The sequence below is a fragment of the Fistularia commersonii genome, chromosome 35 (assembly GCF_037954325.1).
Source record: "Fistularia commersonii isolate RoL2024-O1a breed Wild chromosome 35, RoL_Fcom_v1.0, whole genome shotgun sequence".
NCBI classification, from domain to species: Eukaryota; Metazoa; Chordata; class Actinopteri; order Syngnathiformes; family Fistulariidae; genus Fistularia; species Fistularia commersonii.
This window is the reverse complement of record NC_141318.1, coordinates 2222623-2247721: the sequence shown is the minus strand read 5'-3', so window position 1 is coordinate 2247721 and position 25099 is coordinate 2222623. Positions and strand designations below refer to the sequence as shown.

The 25099-nt window shown below is 48.5% G+C and overlaps 1 protein-coding gene across 9 annotated transcripts; it reads left to right on the top strand.

Annotated features, from left to right (window-relative positions):
* The first annotated feature begins 1063 nt into the window (after positions 1-1063).
* taf1 (TAF1 RNA polymerase II, TATA box binding protein (TBP)-associated factor) lies at positions 1064-24990 on the top strand. Of its 9 annotated transcripts, none has more exons than XM_086142492.1 (41): positions 1064-1203; positions 2873-2987; positions 3166-3289; positions 3371-3487; positions 4275-4397; positions 4489-4730; positions 5782-5997; positions 6114-6356; positions 6440-6671; positions 7553-7660; positions 7733-7900; positions 10375-10502; positions 11363-11470; positions 11557-11730; positions 11839-12012; positions 13863-13967; positions 14054-14254; positions 14331-14472; positions 14806-14936; positions 15012-15092; positions 16202-16351; positions 16435-16554; positions 16628-16803; positions 16877-17109; positions 17180-17387; positions 17455-17620; positions 17725-17936; positions 18028-18136; positions 18241-18339; positions 18423-18600; positions 19767-19834; positions 19983-20105; positions 20227-20319; positions 20407-20491; positions 20573-20640; positions 20890-21006; positions 21285-21392; positions 21552-21647; positions 22974-23190; positions 23262-23436; positions 24552-24990. In XM_086142492.1, exons 2-41 carry the CDS (start codon positions 2874-2876, stop codon positions 24769-24771), a joined length of 5952 nt encoding a protein of 1983 aa, XP_085998618.1. In that variant the 5' UTR covers positions 1064-1203; position 2873; the 3' UTR covers positions 24772-24990. The 9 variants fall into 9 exon arrangements, with proteins under 9 accessions (XP_085998618.1, XP_085998617.1, XP_085998615.1 ...); XM_086142491.1 differs by having other exon boundaries at positions 18238-18339; XM_086142489.1 differs by having other exon boundaries at positions 17455-17626.
* The last annotated feature ends 109 nt before the right edge of the window (positions 24991-25099 follow it).

Sequence of the window (25099 nt, the reverse complement as noted above, 5' to 3'; positions counted from 1 at the left end):
TGGGGTTGGGGGTTTTAATTCAGACTAAAATAATGTGTAAAAATACCAGCAGCACAATAACATCCAGGAAATATTCCCAGGACATTACTGTCCTTTCTCTCTCAGGATCTGCAGCTACTTGCTACCTATGCCTGGGATCATGTCTTCTTGTTTTGGGAGAGGGTGGGGGTATCCGATGCAGACCTCTTTGTTTCTCATGTCTTAAGCTGATGTTTTGTTGTTTTAACGACTAACGGCCCTACTGGGGATGTAACCGAGGTTCACTCCAGGTTAAATCCGTTCATGGTCTGAACATTTAGGTTTGATTCCCTGCGTGCATGTGTGTGTGGGACATTCACCACAAGGATGGACGTGGTCCGACCAGCCACTCCCACTGATCATACACAATTCTTTTGGAAGTTTTGCTATCAGAACCGCATCGAAACTTCTCGATTTGTACTTTGTACAGTTTGTCACTGTACTGTTCAGTGTAAATAAAGTTGCTGGAAAACAAATTTGCAGATGTGGTCCAGTGAGGTCATGTGTTTGGTGATTTCAGAAATGCACGGGGAAAAAAAATACATCAACAACCTGCCAAAACAGTGTTTTTAAAAAAGGGAACGATAACATTTTTAAGTGGAAGGACAGAGGAAATGTAATTTGTCTGCATTGCTTATGACAGCGAGCGTTTTGTGCCAAATTTAGAGACAAAAATGAAAATGATATATCTTTTTAAATAGATTTCACATCCTCAAAACGTAAATTTAGAATGTAAAAAAGAAATACAGGTGGTTGTTTCTGCAGCCCTAAAGTCAAGGCTGAGACCAATCTTGTTTACCACGTCTCTCCGACCCGGAAGTGACGCAGTTCAATGTACATCCGGGTCACGCGTGCGGAGGCAGGCCAGCTTCGCGGCGGTCTCGCCGAGTCACTAAATAAAAATAAAACGTCTTTGTGTTACCACCTTCTAAATTTTCGCGAAGGATGTAAAATTAATGATTTTGAATAATTTTTCTCTCGACGTCTTTTAAAACCGGCCACGAAGACCGGACATTATGTTTAGCGTTACATAGCTTTTAGTCGGTTTGCTGCAAACACTGCAGCCCGCTCGATATTAGCTAGCATTAAGTGCTTTGCCAAGCAAAGCGGAGCTATTTTTTTAATTTAAAACACCATCGGTATAGTTATAAAAGATTAATAAATTTGTCTGAGAACCCCCTCAAGGTAAGAGCACAAGTTATATTACAGTAATGTGTGGTTACTTGTTTTTATCGGATGGCTAACATGCTAACACTAGCTAAAGTTAATTTGTTCCCTATTGGGCTGTCTGTAGGGGGATCTGCGTCTTTGTGCAAGTGTATCACAAAAACATCGGACAAACGGTGCAAAATAAAGATTAAATTACAATAATTCCGAGAAAGAGAATGGTTGAATGGATGCAGCAGCGCATTATGAAGTTAGAACTCCAGAGGCGTGTGTGCAAAGAGCTAGAGGTGAAAATTACATTGCAATTCATCTTAACTCAGAATGAACTATTATTTTCTGTCTTTAAGTAAACATCAAGATTATGTTGAATGTGCAATAACATTTTAAATGATTAATCTAAGCCCCGGACAAAGCCGTATTAGATCGGTAGACTTTATTGAGCCTAGATGGAGGTAAGCTTTTCATAGCCAGAAATAAGAAGTAGCATATGCTAAAATGAACATTGCTATTAGCATCATAGTAAGAATGAGATGAATGTTAAATGACAGCTTGTTACTAGAAGTTTATAATGTCAGAAGCAGGTTTTTTGAAGCATATTTATAACATATAGGACCTCAAAAACGGCCAAAGTAATTATCCGTCAAAGACATTGAAATATGTAAACAATGCAAAAGATGTCTCTCCATGTTATGACGGCCCTGTGAGTTTTACATATTTTCCTCACGCGTGACCTTCTGCATGAACCTTTCAATGCGGTCATCTTTTCCCTTCGACTGCGAGGACCCGTCCTTCCCATGTTCGATTATGGAGATGTCGTTCACACATAGACGTGTTATGGCTCTCCAAAAACTAAAAGATTGAGCCTGTGGGGGAGAGCTGTTCACCTGACAGGAGACCTAACTTCAGCTAAGCTTAAGTTAACTAAGCTAACCCGGCTTAAAATCCTGCCGAGCTCAGGAACACACACCCCGACACCAGTGAACACCCAGGGGACGGACATTGAGAGAGCGGTTTCTTACAAGCGCCTGAACAATAAATGGGACTGGTCTCAGAACATCGACCGTGGCTGACAGGAAGAAGGACAAACTGCCGAGGAAGGCTCGGAGGGTGGTAGTTAAGCTATGATTTCTGATGAACAACGTCGCCCTCCCTCATGCAGAACATCATGGCAGCACTGAGCAGCTCCTTTAGCAACACACTCCTTCACAAGTTTCTCCATAGGTGTCACCACAGCAGTATTGCTGTTCTTCATTGCTAATTGCTAGTCACTGCTAGTTGCAGTTGCAACACTAAAATAACACATCCTAGATCTGAATGAATGAAATATTCTCATGTAATACTTTGTTCTTTACATCGCGTACATGCGCTGACAGCAAATTCACACAAAAACGATCAATGGAAATCAAATGTATGAACCCATGGAAGTCTGGATTTGGAGTCACACTCCGAATGAAAGTGCAAAAACACACTACAGGCTGATGTAATGTCCTTAAAACAAGTCAAAATGAATCCTGTTGCTTCCTAAGTGGACAGTTTGAATGCACACAAGTGTAAGTGACATTGTGTTGTTTAAGTGTTCCCTTTATTTTTTTGACCATTGTTAATCTACCCGTTTGTATACATTGTTAGCATGGTAAATTGCTTATTCTTAGTTCTTCTATTTCTGATGACCTCTTCTATCTTTCAGGATGTCGGACTCAGACAGCGACGAGGACCAAGATCGCCCCTTCTCGATAACGGGCTTCCTCTTCGGGAACATAAACGAAGACGGGCAGCTGGAGGATGACAGCGTCCTCGATAATGCGAGTTTTTTTTTATTCTCTCTATTTTGAATTAGCTTGTAGAGGCTATAAATCAATGCTTAGCATTGGTATCAGGAACTCTCCGCTAGCAAAGCCCATCAAATACAAAATACCGCTCTCTTATTCTTGTTCGAATCTCGCTGTAACGGACTTCCTGTTTTCTCTAAACTCCTTCCAGGAGTCCAAGAAGCACCTGGCCGGGCTGGGCAATCTGGGCCTGGGGTCGCTCATCACGGAGATCACGGCCAACGAGGACGAGGATCACGAGGGAGCCAAAGATTCCAGCGTGGTGGACGCGGAGGGTGAGTGCGTCGGCGCAGCGCCGCTTCGGGTCGAAACCGAGGGGGGGAAGTGACGTTTCCCCGCGCTCGGCTTCCCCCCAGGTTGGGTGAAGAGCACCGATGACGCCGTGGATTATTCCGACATCAGCGAGGTCGCGGAGGACGAGACCAGGAAGTACCGCCAGGCCATGGGGACCTTGCAGCCCAGCAGGAAAACAGGTGATCATCTAACGCAGGGGGGCTCAATGCGTCGATCGCAAAGGTAATACTGGTAGATTGTATGACATAAAAAAAAAAATAGACGCCAGCCAATCATCCGTCCCGTCACTCGATTGATGCACGGGGCGGCCAATCAGATGACATCTGATTTTTTTTCCGACACTGAGGCCACTGCACGCACACAATAACGGCGCGAATTGCAACAAAACTAAAGTTACCTCCAATTTTTAGCTCTCGTTTTTTTTTTTTTTTTTTTTTTCCTCTTCAACTTAAGAAAGGGTATAAAATGTAAGAAGACACAAACGTATCACTTTCATACGGAATTGGAGGAGGGCTTTCTTTTTTCACAACGACATTTTCGAAGTGCGTTCGCCCCATCTGCCGGTCTAACATCGCAATACCAAAGACGGGTTAACGTGGAGCGGCATTTTCGGACGGTTCGTTGGAAACACGACACGGACGTCCCGCCGAAAAGCCAGCTGAGAAAGAATAAGGTGAGGGAACTAAAATCCCCAGTTGTCCCGACAGCAGTTACTTTTGACACAACATAATTCAAAAGCGAAAGTCGCGTCCGAAGCACCATTACAGGTAATTGTTAATAATTTTGTTTTGTGCAATATTGGCTCATCGGTTATGCAAGGAACATCAACATACCTTGTACATATAAAGAAACTTCAGCATTTTTGTTGTGGGTAGATCATTTTGACCTGGTCATCGTATAAGTGGCACCCCTGATCGCACCCGGGACGGGTCGGGTTCGCCGCTGACACGCTGTTTCCGCCCTTAGATGACGAAGATGACTACGACGCAGACTGCGAGGACATCGATTCCAAGCTCATGCCTCCTCCGCCGCCTCCGAGCCTTCCCACGGCGACCAAGAAGGAGGAGCCGTCCTCTCAGGGCGCCAACGGTGAGAGCGACGCCTCCAGTCGTTTACAAATCCCCGTCGTGAGACGCACACGCCAGTATTTGTCTTGTGGTCTGTCTCCGCTCGTGGACAGTCGGGGAGGAGGGCGACGGCATCATCCTCCCCTCCATCATCGCCCCGTCTTCCACCGCCGATAAGGTCGACTTCAGCAGCTCCTCGGACTCGGAGTCGGAGATGGACCGCCCGTGCGCGGGCTCCGGCGCCGGAGGGCCTCCGGACAGCCTCAACCTCCCGCTGGCGGGGATCATGCAGAAGGACGCGGCCAAAGCGCTGCCCAGCGTCACCCAGCTCTTCCCGGAGTTCAGACCCGGAAGGGTAAAATGTCTTTTCAGGGTTTTTTTCCCCCATTCGGGACCACAAATCCGTCTACCGTATTTTCACGACTATAAAAGGCTTAGATTTTCTTCAAAATGTGCGGCGCCCTATAGTGCAGTGCGCCCTGTGTGCGTAGCAGAGAACACCATGAGAACGTTAAAGGGGGAAGCGTGGGCGTCGATTGTATATTAAAGAACGGGTATGTGCGTTATGCAGAACATCGTTGTTTTGACAACCCTGAAAACATCGCCGACAAACACATCCAGCCACGTCGCCAACATGGACGAGGTGCCGCTCACTTTCAACATCCCGGTGAGTCACTGTGGAGAAGAAGTGGACCAGCACGGTAGCGAGACGCACAACGGGGTACGAAAAGTCTTCTTGGAGACCACGGTTTCACTAAGAGTGGAAGGCAGCGCCGGGCGAGTTACACCACAATTTGCGGATGGATTGTAGATGCCTAGGCTAACGTGTTGGAAAGTGACTCTGACATGTTGGATGGAGATTTAGCGCAGCCGTTCAAATCAGAAACAGATGAGGACTTCCATGGGTTCGATTGATGGCGATTAGCGGTAAAAAAGTGTGAATACCAAACACAGTTTAGCTCCCGCTCTATTTTTAAATAGGCACACTTGTATGCTTGTGTGTTGTTGTTGTTGTTGTTGTTGTAAGGCGGACGTGGTAGAGGACACCATGAGAACGTTAAAGGGGGAAGTGTGGGCGTGGATTGTATATAAAACCCGCGCCTTATAATCAGGTGCGCCTTATATGTGTGTTAAATACAGTAATGGCACACCGAACTGAGACTGCGCCTTTTAGTACGGTGCGCCTTATGGTCGTGAAAATACGGTATCTATTTTGCCCAAATCATGACATTTTCCAGAACCTATGAAGGTACCTCTGGTTTTACTGCGGTCCTGAAATCTTTGCAATCTAACAGTTGCAACTCAGGACGGTCCAATGAGAGCAGGCGATGTTAGCTTTGCTAACAGAAGGGAAAGGGCGCACCGGATCTTCAGCTGACGCCCTCCGCTCGCCGTTTTCCTCCCAGGTGCTCAGGTTCCTGCGGCTGTTCGGACCCGGGAAGAACATGCCGTCGGTGTGGAGGAGCGCCCGCCGGAAGAAAAAAAGGAAACACCGGGACGCTCTGCCCGGGACGCCTCCTCCAGAAGGAGAACCCGTGGAGGACACCCAGGAGAAGAAGTCCGGATGGGTGTACGAGTACGCGAATCCTCCGCCGCCGGAGCAGTGTCTCTCGGACGATGAGGTAAAAATCACGATTGAGCTCTCGGAAGTGACCTCGGCTTTCCTTGGTTGGGCTGAATTGTCAGAGGCCACAAGTGTCTTTCCACCCTTTCATTTTTCCATCTTCCCACCTCCTAGATAACCATGATGGCCCCAGTCGAATCCAAGTTCTCTCAGACGTGCGGTGACGGCGACAAGGAGGCGGAATCGCGGCCCAAAGTTGCCGAGTGGCGATACGGGCCGGCCCAGCTGTGGTACGACATGCTGGGGGTCCCCGAGGACGGAAGCCATTTCACCTACGGGTTCAAGCTGAAAGAGGCGGACTCCGGCGAACCGCCGAAGCAGGACTCGCCCGGAGAAGCCGCAGATGCCGCTCCGGAGGTTTGCGAACCGCTAACCCGTAGCCGAAAGGTCGTAAGAGCTCACGCTCCCGTCGCTAGCGTTCTCGTTCGGTCGGTTCTTAGGAGGAGAGGTGGAACGGAGACGGCGACGGTCCAGAGGACGCCGAACCGAAGCGGAGGTCGCCCCTGGAGAACGAGCTCTTCCTCATGGTCACGCAGCTGCAGTGGGAGGACGATATCATCTGGAACGGCGAGGACGTGAAGCACAAGGGCACCAAGACGCAGCGGGCCAGCCTGGCGGGCTGGTTGCCCTCCAGCATGACCCGCAACGCCAACGCTTATAACGCGCAGCAAGGTAGGAACCTCCTTTACCTGTAACTCTGGCGGTACCGGTGTAGCTCTAGTGCAAGTCAAAGTCACGTCAGTGTAAACGTAAGATGGGAATCACTTCGTAAAAAATATATCGGAATTCGAAAATCCGCTCGGTACGCGTCAAGCGAGCTCCCGCAACTCGAATTCGCTCCATGACGCCGCCGCATCTTCTGAATTAGCGCCGCTCGCCTTGCGGCTTCCGGCATCCCTCGGCCACTTCGTCCGGGGTAGTTAGTTCATTTAATATACGAAAAAAATCAACATAAAAACCCACTTCTGGAAAGAATTGAGTTCGTATCTTAAGGGACCATTTTTATAGAAATAAAGCGTTGCACATTGATATATGTCTGTTTCCTACCTCGTTAAATCATTGTTGCTAATGATTTTGATCGTCATTAACAGGATTTATCTTTACACATATCCGTAATTATTTTTTTAAAAACATGTAATTAAAAGTAAATTGAGCAAATGAGTTATTTCAGAAGTGTGCATCAAACTAGTCGCCCCTCGGAATAATTGTACCCAAAAAGTAGCTCTCTGCGCCCCTCGCCCTGGTGTTAGCTTCAGGCTAATAACAAATAAAAGTGGACCCGATAGAGAAGCCTGTTATGAACGGTGCACCCAAGATCTGTCCTCAGCTCGATTTTAATTACTTTTCAACAATCTCGGCCAAATCGTTCATTTATGATTAACATCAACAGTTTTTGTAGCACGCCTCTGTCACGAAAGACTTGTCAGAATTCGCAGTTTGCAAGATTTTTTTGCCGATACGTGCATATTATCGTCTCAGACTCGCACTCGCTGGTCCAGATAATAGTTTCACATAGTAAAGCTCGACTTTTGGATATATTTCCAACCCCTCAGGTCTGACGAGGAGTAACTCCCAGCTGGTGCCGCCGACTCCCCCTCCCATGCCCAAGTCGTCGTCCATGTCCGGTTCAAAGCGGGAAAAGAACGCTCACGATCACATGGGTAGGTTTTGAAATGGAGGCAAATTTTTCGGGCAAACCCCGCCGTCAACGGCCGCGTTCCTCTCGTCCGCAGCCTCACACGAGGAAGACGCCTCCTGGTTCTCGATCTTCCCCATCGACAACGAGGAGCTGGTGTACGGACGCTGGGAGGACAACATCATCTGGGACGACCAGGAGATGGAGCACATGCTCATGCCGCCCGTTCTCACCTTGGACCCCAACGATGAGAACATCATACTCGGTAAATCCAGACGCTCTATCTTGACAGGCTTTTTTTTTTTTTTAAATTAAATTTAGAAGCATACCGAACACGGGAATCCATGCCGTTAATACAGCAAGTGCCCGTGCATTTTCGCCTCACCCAGATGACTACCGTATTTTCCGCACTATAAGGCGCACTGGATTATAAGGCGCACCGTCGATGAATGGCCAATTCTTAAAAAAAATGTCGTATACAGGACTGTCTCAGAAGATTGGAGTATTGTGATAAAGTTCTTTATCTTCTGTAATGCAATTACAAAATCAAAAAGGTCATACATTCTGGATTCATGACAAATCAACTGAAATATTGCAGGCCTTTATTATGCGGGCTTACATCTTAAGAAAACTCCAAAATCCTATCTCAAAATATAAGAATATCATGAAAAAGTAATTTTTAAAAAAAATTTTTTTATTGCATTACAGAAAATAAAGAACTTTATCACAATATTCCAATTTTCTGAGACAGTCCTGTATAAGGCGCGCTGCATTATAAGGCGCATGGAATAGAAGCAACAGTAGCGGCTTGGGTTGCGCCAAGGTGAATGTCAACAAAACAGTCAGATAAGTCAGTCAAACTTTATTTATAGAATACAAACCAAGGTTCTCACAACTCCGTTCACTCCCAAAACAAGTTAGTGCATTCACAATAGGTTACCGTACGTACCGGTAGCTCTTACAGGTATTTGCGCCGCTTCTAAATGAATTTAGAGACGGTCTAAATGCGCTAGCTAGCGCTGTTGCCTTTATTGGAACAGTGACTGTAGAGACACTTCTACTTGCTGCTCTCTGTTCAACAACCCAAAAGTTTGTCCTCTAACTGTAGCCGTCTCACTTTGTTTCCTCGGAAAATCTTTTTAGTCTTCTTTACTCGGCGCAGGTCATCTTGTGCACGCTTTGCGCAATCATAAATCCCAGCATGTACCGCGTGCTACTTCTTCAACGGGAGAAAATGGAGTCGGCGGCTGCGTCCCGCAGTTGCAAGACCTGTTGCTGCTCAATATTGATCCATATATAAGGCGCACTGGATTATAAGGCGCGCTGTCGGTTTTTGGGAAGATCAAACAGTTTTAGGTGCGCCTTATAGTGCGGAAAATACAGTACCTTCATTTCCGGACTTTTGGGCGCACCAGGTGTCCATGTTGTAACATGAGATATTTACACAAACAATTTTTTCAGCTTTTAATGAAATACGCACATTTTTTTGGTCAGATGTGACCAGGCTAAATGTTTTGGTGGCTCGTTGGCCCCCCCCCAAAAAAATCCATAAATTAGCCGCAGTGTTCAAAGCGTGGGAAAAAGGAGGTGCTTATCATTCGGAAGTTACGGTACTTCTACGACACGTGCGTCTCCGTACACAAACGGAAACGGTGATTATTCAAAATGGCCTCTGTGAATAACAAAAAAATGTATAAAAAATAATGATACAGCGATCCCTCGCTATAATGCGGTTTACTTTTCAAGGTTTCGCTACTTCATGGATTTGCATGGTGCATTGTGTTCTGCATTCTGATTGGCTAAAAAGTCACCCCGCTTCTTCTCTACCTGTGCGTCAATAATGTTGCAGTTTAATATGTACACGTAAGTAAAACAGCTTGACAAATTTACATTACGGACGTGCAAATTCTCTCGCAATTTCGAGTTTCTCTAAAACCCATAATGTTGACAAAACGCTCTGGAGCGACAAAAGAGCCCAAAAGGCAGCGGAAGATGCTATCTATCGCAGATAAAGTTAAACTTCTGGACATGCTAAGGAAAGCTAAAAGCTATGCGGCTGTAGGTCGACATTACGGAAATAATCAATCTTCCGTTCGTTCCATAAAGAAGGAAGAAAAAAACATAAGGATGACAGCAGCAATGTATAATAGAGTATTTAATGGTATAATAATTGTAAAAAAAAAATAAAGGTTTCTACTTCACGGATTTTGCCTATCACGGGTTCTTTTTGGAACGTAACCCCCGCAAAAAACAAGGGTATACTGTACTTCATAAAGGGAATATAAAGAGTGGCTTTTTCATTTAATGCTTAAATGTAACGTGCAAATTTTGCCGCACTTAATGTCTAAACTTCATTTGGCGATGGAGTGAAGCCGCTCCTCTTGTTAAAACCATCAAACCGCCTCGGCGACGCCTCGTCCGTCGCGCCAAATCCCCGTAAATTCTCCATCTGGCCAACCTGGCTCATGTTATTCCATGATCTTCTCCGGGCGACCGACTGTTTTTAAACACCGCTTCCCTCTCGCTCTTAACTCGGATCCCGACTCGGCCGCGAAGCAAAAAAATCCACTCGGATCTAGAAAAAGTCACGAGTCGATGCGCTCGTAAGTCGAGTACGTCCACTAGAGGGCGATGCGGAGATCCGTTTCAGACCAGAACAAACATGGCGGCGGTGATAATCTACATCCTGAACAGGAGGCACAGCAGTAAATGGCGCCGACTTTTATTTACTTCCCGCAGAGATCCCGGACGAGAAGGAGGAGACGACCTCCCACTCGCCGTCGAAAGAAAACAAGAAGGAGACGGCGATCAAGAAGAGCCGCATCCTGCTGGGGAAGACGGGGGTGATAAAGGACGAGCCGCAGCAGGTACCTCGGCCCACCTGGGCAACGAAGGCGGACGCGAAGGTGCGGCGGAACAGAATTTAGAAAGTGGCGGCCTGCTTCCCGCTCGTATGTTCTGAAAGAACCGATGAAAAGCAGGAGTACTCTTTGTGCTAACCGCGCTAATGCTTAGCCGCTAAAATGCCTCCTTGCAAAGGGTACTTTTTGGAGATCTAGTCCATTTCTTGGTGCATCGGGATGGCGGAGGGACCTTCTGCGCTCGTCAGGGAAAGCAGAGGATTTCTCCAGTTCCATGGGAACTGCATTACCCGATACTTCTTGCAGACCATTCGCAGTTTTGGTCACCGGTCAGCTGTTTTCTTGAAACAAAATGAACAAAACCGGTGAGAAGTGGGCCTTCTGGAGTTAGCTAACGGGCTTCTTCGCAGCGCAGGGGGAAGTTAAAAACATTTCAACAGAGGTTTATGGCTAGTGAGGCACCCACTTCATCAATATCAGATTTACAAACATATGAACACTAAAGAGTGGCTTATACATTATATTATTGGAAGCAGTTAATGGGTTTAAAATCTCATCTCAGCTTTCTGTAGCACTCAAAAAATCACTTGAAATGTAAAAAAAAAAAGTTATTTTGGTCCTTGTCGTCCTTCAGTTAAAAAAATACCTTTTAGTGAAAACCACTGATCCATATAATGTCATTCTGTTTTTTTTTTATTTCCCATTTTTTGCTTTCCAAGATTGGCAGGTGAGGCACGGCCTCTCCTGCCTCCCCTGACGGCGCCATCACTGATAGTTATGATCCATTCCGTGTTCCTCTTCGACGGTTCGTTTTGGAGCGCGGAGCGCTGCCGGATGACGTTTCTCCGGATCTGCTTTCCCCTCAGAACATGTCCCAGCCGGAGGTGAAGGACCCCTGGAACCTCTCCAACGACGAGTTCTACTACCCCAAACAGCAGGGCCTGAGGGGGACGTTCGGCGGCAACATCATCCAGGTAGAAAGACGGAACCGGAACCCGTGGTCGCGCGGCGGCGTGCAGGCGTGTCCTTGAACGCGCGGCGTGTTTTTTGGTAACCGCAGCACTCCATCCCGGCGCTGGAGCTCAGGCAGCCCTTCTTCCCCACCCACATGGGACCCATGAAGCTCCGCCAGTTCCATCGCTCCACGCTGAAGAAGTACTCCTTCGGCGCTCTGGCTCAGCCGGGGCCCCACGCCGTCCAGGCTCTGCTCAAACACATCAAGAAGAAAGCCAAGGTACGCGGCGGCGCTCGCCGTTTCCTCCGACGACCCCCCCCCCCCTTTTTTTTTTTTTTTTTTTTTCTTCGCCCGTTTCGTTCGAACGAAATTCGTTTTTTCCGGTAGATGCGGGAGCAGGAGCGGCAGGCGTCGGGCGGCGGCGACATGTTCTTCATGAGGACGCCGCAGGACCTGACGGGGAAGGACGGCGACCTGATCCTGGCCGAGTACAGCGAGGAGTACCCGCCGCTCATCATGCAAGTCGGCATGGCGACCAAGATCAAAAACTACTACAAAAGGGTGAGACGGGCGTCGAGCCTGAAATGTCTTAAGCCGCAAGGAATCTTCAAATCTTTGTACTTAAGACCTTAAAACACTTGATAGCCTTAACCTTGACAATTTATATTTTAATGTATTTCTTATTCTCCCTCCTTCCTACTATTATCTATTATTGTTACGTTTTTGCTTGAAACTCTGGCACAAGAATTTCCTCCAGGATAAATAAAGTTGTTCTTATCTTATTTTAAAAAGTGTTGGTTAGTTATCCCTGAGTTAAGATGATGATGACGATGATTATTATTATATAATTATACTTATACATTACATTACATTACAGTCATTTAGCAGATGCTTTTAGCCTAAGGAACTTATAACATTTTAATATAAAATATTGATAATAGTAATAATAGTTATTATTATTATTTAATGATAATAAATATCACAATAATAATGATAATAATTATTATTATTTAATGCTAATAATAAATATCACAATAATAATAATTCTTGTTATTCTTTAACAAAAAATAAAGAAATGTTTTTATTATCATTATGATTTAATTACAAGTCATAATGATCATATTAGCATAACACTTATATTCATGAATATGGAAAATATACATTAAGTATAAGTACATACAATATACTGAGCATTATTATTATTATTTTGATACTTTATTAATCCTCATGGAGAAATGCATTCTCTGCCATTAACCCATCATGGACGGGTTACCGTAATTTCCGGACTATTGAGCGCACCTCAATATTAGCCGCACCGGCTAGCCGGTCGCTATCTCGGGCTTCCTCCCGCGCACTAAAACCGTCAAAGTCGTCTTCTTCGGTGTCGGAGTCGAACGGACTCAGAATTTCTCGGTCATTTCATCGGTCCGATGTGACGAGGATAAACGTTTTAGCGGCGTGAAGCTCGTTAGCGCCCCCCAAAAAAGTCCATATATTAGCGTTGTTTATGTGAAAAAAGTCGCGGCTTATCTTCCTGGAAATTACGGCAATTGCTTTTTTTTCTAACTATATATATATATATATATATATATAGATAGATATAATTATCATTTCTTTTTAATTATTATAATTATCTACTACAAAAGGGTGAGCCAGGCGTTGTGCCGAGCTCAGACTGCATCCTGAAATGTCTTAAAAAGTGTTGGTTAGTTATCCCCGAGTTAAGATGATGATGATGATCAATATTATATAATTATACTTATACATTACATTACATTACATTACAGTCATTTAGCAGGCGCTCAAGTTATTTAATATAAAATATTGATAGTGATAATAATAATAATAATTATTATTATTATTATTATGATTTATTAACAAGTCATAATAATTATATTGTTACTGAGACCATCAGACTTTTTAATTCCTCTTCCTTCAGTCGAAGAGAATATTCAAATCTCTGTACTTTTTAAGACCTTAAAACACTTGATAGCCTTAACTTTGACACTTTATACTTTATTGTATTTCTTATTCTCCCTCCTACCTACTATTATCTATTATTGTTATGTTTTACCTGAAACTCTGGCACAACAATTTCCTTCGGGATAAATAAAGTTGTTCTCATCTTATCTTCTCTTATTAGCATAATACTTATATTCATGAATATGGAAAATATACAGCATCATAACTATAAGTATATACAATATGCTTAAAATTATCATTATTATCATTATAATTTTGATACTTTATTAATCCCTCATGGGGATATGTGTTCTCTGCAATTAACTAATTGTTAATAATTTTTCTAATTATATACTATTATTATATATTATATCTAATTATATAATTTTCTAATTATATAAAATTTATTATTATTATTTTTTTTTATTATAATTATCTTTGCTCTGAAGAAACCCGGGAAGGACCCCGGAGCGCCGGACTGCAAATACGGGGAGACGGTTTACTGCCACACGTCCCCCTTCCTGGGCTCCCTGCATCCCGGGCAGCTCCTGCAGGTCAGCAGCGCCACCCTTCGCCCGGAAAACCCACCCCGGCGCCGTCGCGCAAAAAAAAAACCCGCCTCTCCCCCCCTTCTTCCCAGGCGTTTGAAAACAACCTCTTCCGCGCGCCCATCTACCTGCACAAGATGCCGGAGACCGACTTCCTGGTCCTCAGGACGCGTCACGGCTACTACATCAGGGAGATCGTAGACATCATGCTGGTCGGGCAGGAGTGCCCCCTCTTCGAGGTCCCGGGGCCCAACTCCAAGCGCGCAAACACCCACATCCGAGACTTCCTGCAGGTGCGTACCGACGGCGTCCGCGGCGGCGCGGGGAAAAAGCGCTTACATTCTACCCCTCCTCCTTGTTTCCCCGCAGGTGTTCATTTACCGGCTGTTCTGGAAGAGCAAGGACCGACCCCGCAGGATCCGCATGGAGGACATCAAGAAGGCCTTCCCGTCGCACTCGGAGAGCAGCATCCGGAAGCGGCTGAAGCTCTGCGCCGACTTCAAGCGCACAGGTGGAGCGTGTCCCCCCTCCCCCCCCGCATGTTCTCGTTTTGAATGGATTGGGTTTTTTTTTTTTTTAACCCCGCTTCAGTCGCATCAGGGCTAATGTTCAGGGAAATGAGAGGTTTCTGTGCAGCGTTGGAGATGTGAGCTCAGCAGTGTGTGTGCACTTTGAATTGACAGAGAGGAATCTGAGCAGGGAAAGCGCTTATTATGCCTACTATGGATTTTACCCCGCAGGTAAGACTCGGCGTGAGGACGGCAGGGCGCGCAGGGGGACGACGTTCGCGGTCGCGTCAGCGAATCGTTTCCAAAATAACGTCTAAACGCATTCCTCGCGGCAGGGATGGACTCCAACTGGTGGGTGCTGAAGCCGGACTTCAGGCTCCCCACGGAGGAGGAGATCCGAGCCATGGTGTCTCCGGAGCAGTGTTGCGCCTACTACAGCATGCTGGTGGCCGAGCAGAGGCTCAAGGTAACGCCGCCGCCGCCGCCGTTAACCGTCGGGCGACAAAAACCGACCTGAGCGGCGGATGCTTTTCCCCTCCAGGACGCCGGATACGGTGAGAAGTCATTCTTCGCCCCAGAGGAGGAGAACGAAGAGGACTTTCAGATGAAGATCGACGACGAGGTACGGAAACACCCCGAGTTACGAGTCGAAACGCTTTGGTTTCGTGTTTTTAAATCGATGTATAAAAAAAAAGATAAAACAGCCGGTTTCATTAAGTGTGTTTACCTTGAGGGACGGACAAAGGTCGCTAGCTTTCAGAGCTTCCTCGCTCGTCTCGGTGGTTTTCTTCAACATCGCCGCCTGTTTTCTCAGTAACGTGCACACTTTGCTTCACTTTTAACTAAATTCAATTAGCGAAAGAGCGAAAAGTTAAAAGTCGGTTTTAAGTCTTAAAGTTAAAACCGTCAAACAACCAGCTTTCCATCACCGTATCTCGCCGACAATAAGTATTATGCTAATATGATTATTATGACTTGTAATTAAATCATAATGATAATAAAAACATTTCTTTATTTTTTGTTAAATGATAATAATTATTATTATTGTGATATTTATTATCAGCATTAAATAATAATAATAATAATTATTATTATTGTGATATTTATTATTAGCATTAAATAATAATAATAATAGGAAGAACTATTATTATTATTACTATCAATATCTTATATTAAGTACCTCAAGTGACATGTTGTAGGTCGCTTAGGCTAAAAGCGTCTGCTAAATGACTAATGTAATGTAATGTATAAGTATAATTTTATAATAATAATCATCATCATCATCATCGTAACTCAGGGATAAATAACCAACACTTTTTAAGGTAAGATAAGAACAACTTTATTTATCCCGAAGGAAATTGTCGTGCCAGAGTTTCAAGTAAAACATAACAATAATAAATAATAGTAGGAAATTGTATAAAAAGTAAAAAAAAAAAAAAGAGGGGGAATATGAAATACAAATAAAACTATAAAGTGTCAAAGTGAAGGCTATAAAGTAACGTCTAACCTCGATCGTGCTTTTCCGTCGTTTTCTCCGGGCTCGCTAGCTAGCTAGCTAGCTAGCAGCGGGCGGCGTGTCCTGCTGCTTCCCATCGCAGCTTCAAGTCGGCGCCAAACACTCTCAACTCCTAATCCGGGCTCGAATCACAAAGCAAAAACCCACTCGGACCGGCGAACCCAGGAAAACGGGCGCCCGGTTTTGCGCGTCTGATGCTAACTGTGCTGCGGCAGGTGCGGACGGCTCCCTGGAACACCACCAGGGCCTTCATATCCGCCATGAAGGGGAAGTGCCTGCTGGAGGTGACGGGCGTGGCCGACCCCACGGGCTGCGGCGAGGGCTTCTCCTACGTCAAAGTGCCCAACAAGCCCACCCAGCAAAAGGTTTGCTCACACACACACACACACACACACACACACACACACTCCACGCGCAGCCACGTTCACACCCTGTCCGCGTCCGCCAGGACGACAAGGAGCCGCAGCCCGTGAAGAAGACGGTGACGGGGACGGACGCCGACTTGAGGAGGCTCTCGCTGAAGAACGCCAAGCAGCTCCTGCGCAAGTTCGGCGTCCCGGAGGAGGAGGTGAGGCCGCGGACGCCGGGTCTTTCACGCCGCCCGGGGTTCTTCACGAGCGCGCGGTCTTTTTTGGTGGTAGATCAAGAAGCTCTCGCGCTGGGAGGTGATCGACGTGGTGAGGACCATGTCCACCGAGCAGGCGCGCTCCGGAGAAGGACCCATGAGCAAGTTCGCCAGGGGCTCGCGGTTCTCGGTGGCCGAGCACCAGGAGCGCTACAAGGAGGAGTGCCAGAGGATCTTTGACCTGCAGAACAAGTAAGACCTCCGTCCGGGTCGTGTTCTCCCGCCTCCCCAGGAGGAACCCTCCTGAGGTCCTCCTTCTCCGCAGGGTGCTGGAGTCCACCGAGGTTCTCTCCACGGACACGGACAGCAGCTCGGCCGAGGACAGCGACTTCGAGGAGATGGGCAAGAACATCGAGAACATGCTGCAGAACAAGAAGACCAGCTCGCAGCTGTCGCGCGAGCGGGAGGAGCAGGAGAGGAAGGAGCTGCAGAGGATGCTGATGGGCGAGGAGAGCGACCGCGACAACAAGGGGCGCAAGGAGCGCCGCAAGGGCTTGTGTGAGTGGGGACGGTCGCCGGGGGCGACGGCGGCGGCGGCACCCGATCACCCGTCTTCTCGTCCCCGCAGCCAGCTCCCTGTCCACCGGCTCCCACAAGGACGACGACGCCTCCTCCGTCACCAGCCTGAACTCGTCGGCCACCGGGCGGCGCCTCAAGATCTACCGCACCTTCAGGGACGAGGACGGCAAGGAGTACGTGCGCTGCGAGACGGTGCGCAAGGCCGCCGTCATCGACGCCTACACCAGGATCAGGAACACCAAGGACGACGAGTTCATGTAACGCCGACGCCGACGCCCGTTTGCGTTTTTTTCTTTTTCGTCCGACTCCCTTTCGATCCCGCAGACGGAAGTTCGCCTTGTTCGACGAGCAGCACAGGGAGGAGATGAGGAAGGAGCGGCGCCGCATCCAGGAGCAGCTCCGGCGTCTGAAGAGGAACCAGGAGAAGGACAAGATCAAGGGGCCGCCCGAGAAGAAAGCCAAGAAGATCAAGGAGAGACCAGACCTCAAGGTAAAAGTAAGCTTGCTGATTCAGTACTTTGCCCCTTCGGACCCGCCGGTGGTTTTTCTCCTCCGCCGTCGCCGTGTTCCTTAACGCCTGCCTCTCCTCCCTAGCTAAAGTGCGGCGCCTGCGGAGCCATCGGCCACATGCGGACCAACAAGTTCTGCCCGCTGTACTACCAAACCAACGCGCCGCCGTCCAACCCCGTCGCCATGACGGAGGAGCAGGAGGAGGAGCTGGAGAAGACGGTCATCCACAACGACAACGAGGAGCTGATCAAGGTGGAGGGGACCAAGATCGTGCTGGGCAAGCAGCTCATCGAGAGGTAGGGCGCCGCCGGGTCGGGGTTGAAACGCCGCCGCCGCCGCCGCTCCCTCCCTTCCGTCCTGACCGGTCCCGTCTTTCTCCGACGTCAGCGCCGACGAGGTGCGCAGGAAGTCGTTGGTCCTCAAGTTCCCCAAGCAGCAGCTCCCGCCCAAGAAGAAGAGGCGCCTGGGCAGCACCGTGCACTGCGATTACCTCAACGTAAGCGCCGCCGCCTCCGGTCCGCCCGCCCGCCCGCCCGCCCGCCGCCACCCGACCCGCCGTCCGTGATGGGGCGCTGTGTTTTCTTTTTTGACGCCCAGCAGAAACCACACAAGGCCATCCACCGCCGCCGCACCGACCCCATGGTGACGCTGTCCTCCGTGCTGGAGAGCATCATCAACGACATGCGCGACCACCCCAACGTGAGGAGCTCACGACAGGACGCCGCCCGTCCAGATATCCCTCCGCCGCTCACGCCGGGCTCTATCTTTCCCCCGCCGTGCAGACGTACCCCTTCCACACGCCGGTGAACGCCAAGGTGGTGAAGGACTACTACAAGATCATCACCCGGCCCATGGACCTGCAGACGCTGCGGGAGAACGTGCGCAAGCGCATGTACCCGTCCAGGGAGGAGTTCCGCGAGGCGGTGGAGCTCATCGTTAAGAACAGCGCCACCTACAACGGTGAGACGCCGGCGGGGAAAGCGACCGGTTTGGTTTTGTCTTTTCGGACGGCGGTTGTTGTCATGCCGACGGGAGCCAGACACCCGATCACACGAGGAGAAGGGAGCTTCAAGTAAATATGATAAAATTGATCGGAGAGGGAACCGGAGTTTGTGTTGGTTTCTTTTTGTTTTGGGGTTGGTTTTTTTTTGGATGATGGTTGTCATGCCGACAGGAGGCAAACACCCAATCACATGAGGAGAAGAGAACAATAGTAAATATGCTAAAATTGATCTGAGGGAACCAGATATTCCATAAAAGGGCGTAAATATATATTTTTTTTAGATAATTTCCCGCAAAAATGTTTTCAGGACTCAGTTTGCGTTTTTTTGTTTGTTTGTTTTTTTGATGGTTGTTGCCATGCCGACAGGAGGCGATCGCCCAGCTCATAAGAAGAAAGGAACTTAGAGTAAATATGCTAAAATTGATCTGAGAGCGAACCAGAGATTCCATAATAGGGCGTAAATTTATTTTTTAATGATTTCCTCAAAAATGTTTTCAGGACTCAGTTTCCACTTTTTTTATTTATTTTTTTTTGGTTGGTTTTTTTTTGATGGTTGTCATGCCGACAGGAGGTGATCGCCCAATCACATGAGGAGAAGAGAACAATAGTAAATATGCTAAAATTGATCTTAGAGGAAACCAGAGATCCCATAAAAGGGCGTTCATATATTTTTTAGATCATTTTCTTGAAAATGTTTTCAGGAGTCAGCTTGCGCGTTTTTTTTTTTTTTTGTTTGTTTGTTTGTTTGTTTTCATGGTTGTTGCCATGCCGACAGGAGGCGATCGCCCAGCTCATAAGAAGAAGGGAACTCAGAGTAAATATGCTAAAATTGATCTGAGAGGGAACCAGAGACTCCGTAAAAGGCCATTAATATATTTTTTAATGATTTCCTCAAAAATGTTTTCAGGACTCAGTTTGCGTTTTTTTTTTTTTTTTTTTTTAATATTTATTTTTTCATGGTTGTTTTCATGCTAACAGAGGGCAATCACACGAGGAGACGAAAAATTCCCATAAATATGCTTACGTTGACCTAAGCCTGTTTTATTCCTAAAATTTGAGTTTTCGGTTGTTTTTTTTTTTTTTTTTTTTTTTTATATTGACGACTGTGTTGCCATGCCGACAGGAGCCAAACATCCGATCACACAAGTGGCCCAGTCCATGCTGGACCTGTGCGACCTGAAGCTGAAAGAGGTGAGCAGGGGATGTCCTCTCACATACACACACACACACACACACACACCGGGGATCGCATCCCACGGTAACCGCGGATCCTTCGCTTATGTACGTGTGTGTGTGCGCGCATGTGTGTGTATGTGTGTGTGTGCGCGCGTGGGCTCAGAAGGAGGACAGGCTGGTCCGACTGGAAAAAGCCATCAATCCTTTGCTGGACGACGACGACCAGGTGGCGTTTTCCTTCATCCTGGACAACATCGTCACCCAGAAGATGATGGCCGTCCCCGACGTGAGTGGAGGATCTTCTCTCCCTCTCTCTTTCTCCTGGACAAAAAATTGTTTTGTTTTTTTTTTTGAATCCAAACGTTGGTCAGAAGAAGATTGAAATGTCGGATTGTGGTTTCCTCCAGTCGTGGCCGTTCCACCACCCCGTCAACAAGAAGTTCGTGCCCGATTACTACAAGGTGATCGTTAATCCCATGGATCTGGAGTCCATCAGGAAGGTGAGGGCCAACACACACACACACACACACACACACACACACACAGAATCGCACACTTACCTCTGCGCGTCTGCTGCCCCCCGACAGAACATCTCCAAACACAAGTACCAGAACCGCATCGTCTTCCTCTCCGACGTCGGCCTCATTCACAACAACAGCATCAAGTACAACGGTAAGCGTGTCGCCGCGGCAACCACCCCCCCCCCTCCTGCAACCCGTTCGGAGTCAGGACTGTTCCCTGTCCCCCCCCCAGGCTCGGACAGCCCGTACACCAAGACGGCGCTGGAGATCGTCAACGTGTGCAAGCAGACCTTGGCGGAGGTACTGTCGGTATTCGTCAACGCCGTATCCATGGATACGCGGGTGTCACCTCAGTCGGGACGTTCTCATCGGAATTGGCCAGGAAACTCAAGTCGGACGTTTTTCCGATAGCGGGCGTCGCGTTTGAAGATCGGCGCCGTTTCTTTGGACGCGGCGTGCTGGGAAAGCTTTAGCGCACCGCGGTCAAAGAAACGGCGAGCTAACCTCGCGCCCGCCAGCGGATCTGAAGGCGTCGCTCTCTTCCTCCAGTACGACGAGCACCTGACGCAGCTGGAGAAGGACATCTCCACGGCTAAAGAAGCCGCCCTGGACGCCGCCGACTTCGAAGGCCTGGACCCCATGACCCCCGGGCCGTACACGCCGCAGGTTAGCGCCGCCGCCGCGCAGGCGTCTCGCGCTTCCTGCTCGTAGCCCCGCCCCCTTTCCCGCCTCCTCCTCCACCCCCTCTCAATATCTGCACTAACTCTTCACCCGAAAACACACAACTTCTGCTTTCTTCTGCCGCAGTTTCTCCACTCCGGTGTTCTCCTTTCTCCCAACTGGTGTTCTTCTCCCTCACTCCCGCTGTCTTGTCCCATCTCCGTGTGTGTGTGTGTGTGTGTGTGTGTGTGTGTGTGTGTGTGTGCGCGTGCGGCGGCGTCCAGCCTGCTGATCTGTTTGACAGCGGCGCTCCGGGGAGTCTGCCCAGAGAGCCCAGCAGCCTTTTCTCTGAAGGACCTCTAGTGGTTGCTCCAGAGAAGAGAGGGGGGCAGGTACCTCCTCCACCCTCCTCAGCCCCGCAGATCTCAGATACTTCCACGCTTTCCTCGCTAGCACTCGCGTAGACGTTTTGTTTTTTTTCGCGTCGCCGGAGCCGCCCCCCCCTCCTGGTGTCCGGAGATGTGACGGCCCTTCTGTCTCTGCCCCCGCAGGGACGCCACGGCAGGAGACCCGGGGAGGAGGAGTCGGACGTGGACATCGAAGGCTTCGAGGAGGACGATGACAGCAAACCCAAGACCCCGGCGCCCGTGAGAACCCGTTCGCATTCAGATATACCCTATTTTTCAGACTATACGTCGCACTGGAGTATAAGTCGCACCAGCCAAAAATGCATAATAAAGAAGGAAAAAAAGCATATAAGTAGCACTGGAGTATAAGTCGCATTTTTCGGGAGAAATTTATTTGGTAAAATCCAACACCAAGAATAGACGTTTCATCTGGAAAGGCAATTTGAAATGAAAATAGAATAGAGAACAACAGGCTGAATAAGTAGAGCCTATATGACGCATAAACAACGAGTTGAGAAGGTGCTTGCTAGGCTATGCTAACGTAACATTACGGGAAGAGTCATTCAAATTGCTATAGCATATAGCACATGCTACAACCAAACGATCCGTGTCACTCTTAATCACTAAATCCAACGAAATCTTCTTCGGTGTCACTTCAAAACAACTCCGCCAACTCCGAAGGTAAACAACGCGCCGCTTCCTCTTCTAGCGGTACGTCGCTACGTCAGAGTCGTCGTTACTTGCAGTTCCAATTATTCCAGCCTTTCTGGATCCCGGCAGGACGGCGTCCTTGCTCTGATAGAGAGGCGATTGCGTTGCATGAAGCGGTAACACCAGGAAGCTCCTCCCGCAAACTCATTTATATTCATCTCCTTGGCAACCACCTGGTGTGAAGACGCAACCGTCCTGTTGACGAGCCTCTCCATGTGTGAACTGGTTCCTCTAGCCGTGGCCAGCTAGCTTTTAGCCCACGATTAGCTTTTTTAGCTTTCTTCATTCCAGTAAGAGTAACCTCCGCTTTTCGCCAGTCCCTTACAAGTTTCTTAATAACTTCAAACTTTCTTTCTGCTGCTCAATCGCCGTTTTCAACTCCATATTTCACTCCTTCCGGCTTGTAACCTGCAGAATATGATTTTCTTTTCGGTGCCATTTTTGTTCAGCCCTTCTCAGCTGTTTTTAGAAGTTAGCGCGAATGTTGAAATGATCAATTTTCATCGGTACAGAGGTAGCATGTAGCTTCTTTTTTCACAACGCACTTCTGCCATGACCCGCCCCCGCTGAATTTTGATTGGTTGGCGTGTGTGTGTGTGTGTGTGTGTGTGTGACGATCGCTCTTATATTCAAGACACACACACACATCAGAGCAAGAGAGCTCAATAATTTCACACATAAGTCGCACCCCCGGCCAAACTACGATTAAAAACCGCGACTTATAGTCCGAAAAATACATTGTTTTTTTTCCGCAATTGAACGCATGGTAGCTGTCAGTGTGTTGGTGGACCCGTCCGTCACAGTGTCGTGTGTGTGTGTGTGTGTGTGTGTGTGTGTGTGTGTGTGTGCGTGCAGGCGGAGGACGCCGACGGAGACCTGGAGGACGACGACGACGACGAGGAGATGCTGCTGCCGCCGCGCAGGCGGCTGCACGAGCACGACGACGACGACGAAGACGAGGACGAGCGGCGTCCGAGCCGGCCGGCGCAGGCCAGCGTGCTCTACCAGGACCTGCTCATGTCCGACGGCGAGGACGACGCCAGCGAGGAGGAAGGCGACAATCCCTTCTCCTGTGAGTCCCCGCCGGTAGAAACGGGCGCCGTTTTGACCGCCGCCGCGTCCTAACGGCTTCCCCCCCCGCAGCCATCCACCTGTCGGAGAGCGGCAGCGACTCGGACCGGGAGGTGGACGTGCGGCCGGCGCCGCCCCGCAGGGCGCAGGACACGGCCCGCATGGGCATGGAGCAGGACGAGAGCATGATGTCCTACGACGGCGACGGGCCCGACGACGGACCGAACATGGAGGACAGCAACGTCAGGTACGCTCGCCACACGCACCGGAAATAACGGCGACCGGCAGGAAGTCCCGGAGGATCTTGTGTCAGGGTTCGGTCTGAAACGTCACCGCTAATCTCATACCTAATGGCAAATCGGTGACGCTAATCTGTCCCAAGCAATAACCAGCTGCAGCTAATCCGACCCAAACGCTGAACCAACGGCACTAATCTGGCTCAAACAGTAAACGCAAATCCGACACAAGTTGGAAACCAAGACGGCTAATCTGACCCCAAACAATAAACCGTGGATGCTAATCTGACCCCAAACAATAAACCGTGGATGCTAATCTGACCCCAAACAATAAACCATGGATGCTAATCTGACCCCAAACAATAAACCATGGATGCTAATCTGACCCCTGACAATAAACGTCTGGAGTTTATCTGACCCCAAACAGTAAACCAAGGCTACTAATCTGACCCCAAATAACAACCCATGGATGCTAATCTGACCCCAGACAATAACCCAACTCTGCTAATCTGACCCCAAACAGTACACCAAGGCTACTAATCTGACCCCAAATAATAACCCATGGATGCTAATCTGACCCCACACTGTAAACAGCTGCAGCTAATGTCACCCAAAACAATGAACCAACAGCAGTAATCTGGCTCAAACAGTAATCTGTGTCCGCAAATCTGACACAAGCAATAAACCAAGACTGCTAATCTGACGCCCAAAAAATAAACTAACTCCTCTAATCTGACCCCAAACGACAAACCAATGCAGCTAATCTGATCCCAAACAATAAACTACTGACGCTTATCTGATCCCATACAATAAACCAACTCCGCTAATCTGACCCCAAACGACAAACCAATTCAGCTCATCTGACCCTAAAAAATAAACCACCGCTGCTAATCTGAGCCAAATAACAAACCAGCGCCGCAAATCTCCCCCAAACAACGAACCAACTCCGCTAATCTGACCCACGCCATGATACAACGCCGCTAATCCGACCCAAACGACAAACCCAACGCCGCTAATCTGACCTCAAACCACATATCTGACCCCGAACACCGAAACAACCGCGCTAATCCGTCCCGAAACAACAAACCAGCGGCGCCGATCTGACGCCCTCTTCCCGCTCTGCCAGTTACGGCAGCTACGAGGAGACGGAGAGCCGCAGCCACATGCAGTCGTCCAGCGTGGGGAACGGCGAGGATTACGGCATCAGCGAGGAGGAAGAGGACGACGAGGAAGACGAGGCGCGGCGCCGAGGCCCCGCCGTGCTCTCCCAGGTCCAGCTGAGCGAGGACGAGGAGAGCGAGGAGTTCCGGTCCATCGGAGGCGACAGCGACATGGACTCGGACTAGAACGAGTCTCAGATTACCGCGCCGTAATCCAGATTACCAAACCGGGGGGGGGGGGACACGTGGGCTTCCCTCGATACTGTACAGTTTTTAAGCCTTGTAAATGTCATCCACCCGTCCACGTTGTACAGCTCGCCCCTCCTCCACACACACACACACACACACACACACACACACACACACACACACAGCAGGTAATAAACGGACAAGAGTCAAAACGCCTCAATCTGTGTTGTCGAGATGTTTCTCCTCTCGTCTTCCATCTTTCCAGGGAGCAGATCGCCGGACTTCTTGAGCCCCAGAGGATTAGCAACACACACACACACACACA

Excerpts from the sequence above, each read along its gene's own strand:
- taf1 (XM_086142488.1), top strand. The coding sequence starts at position 2,874 with ATGTCGGACTCAGACAGCGACGAGGACCAAGATCGCCCCTTCTCGATA. Across the intron at positions 16,555-16,627 it reads TCGGCGTCCCGGAGGAGGAG|ATCAAGAAGCTCTCGCGCTG; the intron begins GTGAGGCCGCGG and ends TTTTGGTGGTAG. Across the intron at positions 17,627-17,724 it reads GACCAGACCTCAAGGTAAAA|CTAAAGTGCGGCGCCTGCGG; the intron begins GTAAGCTTGCTG and ends TCTCCTCCCTAG.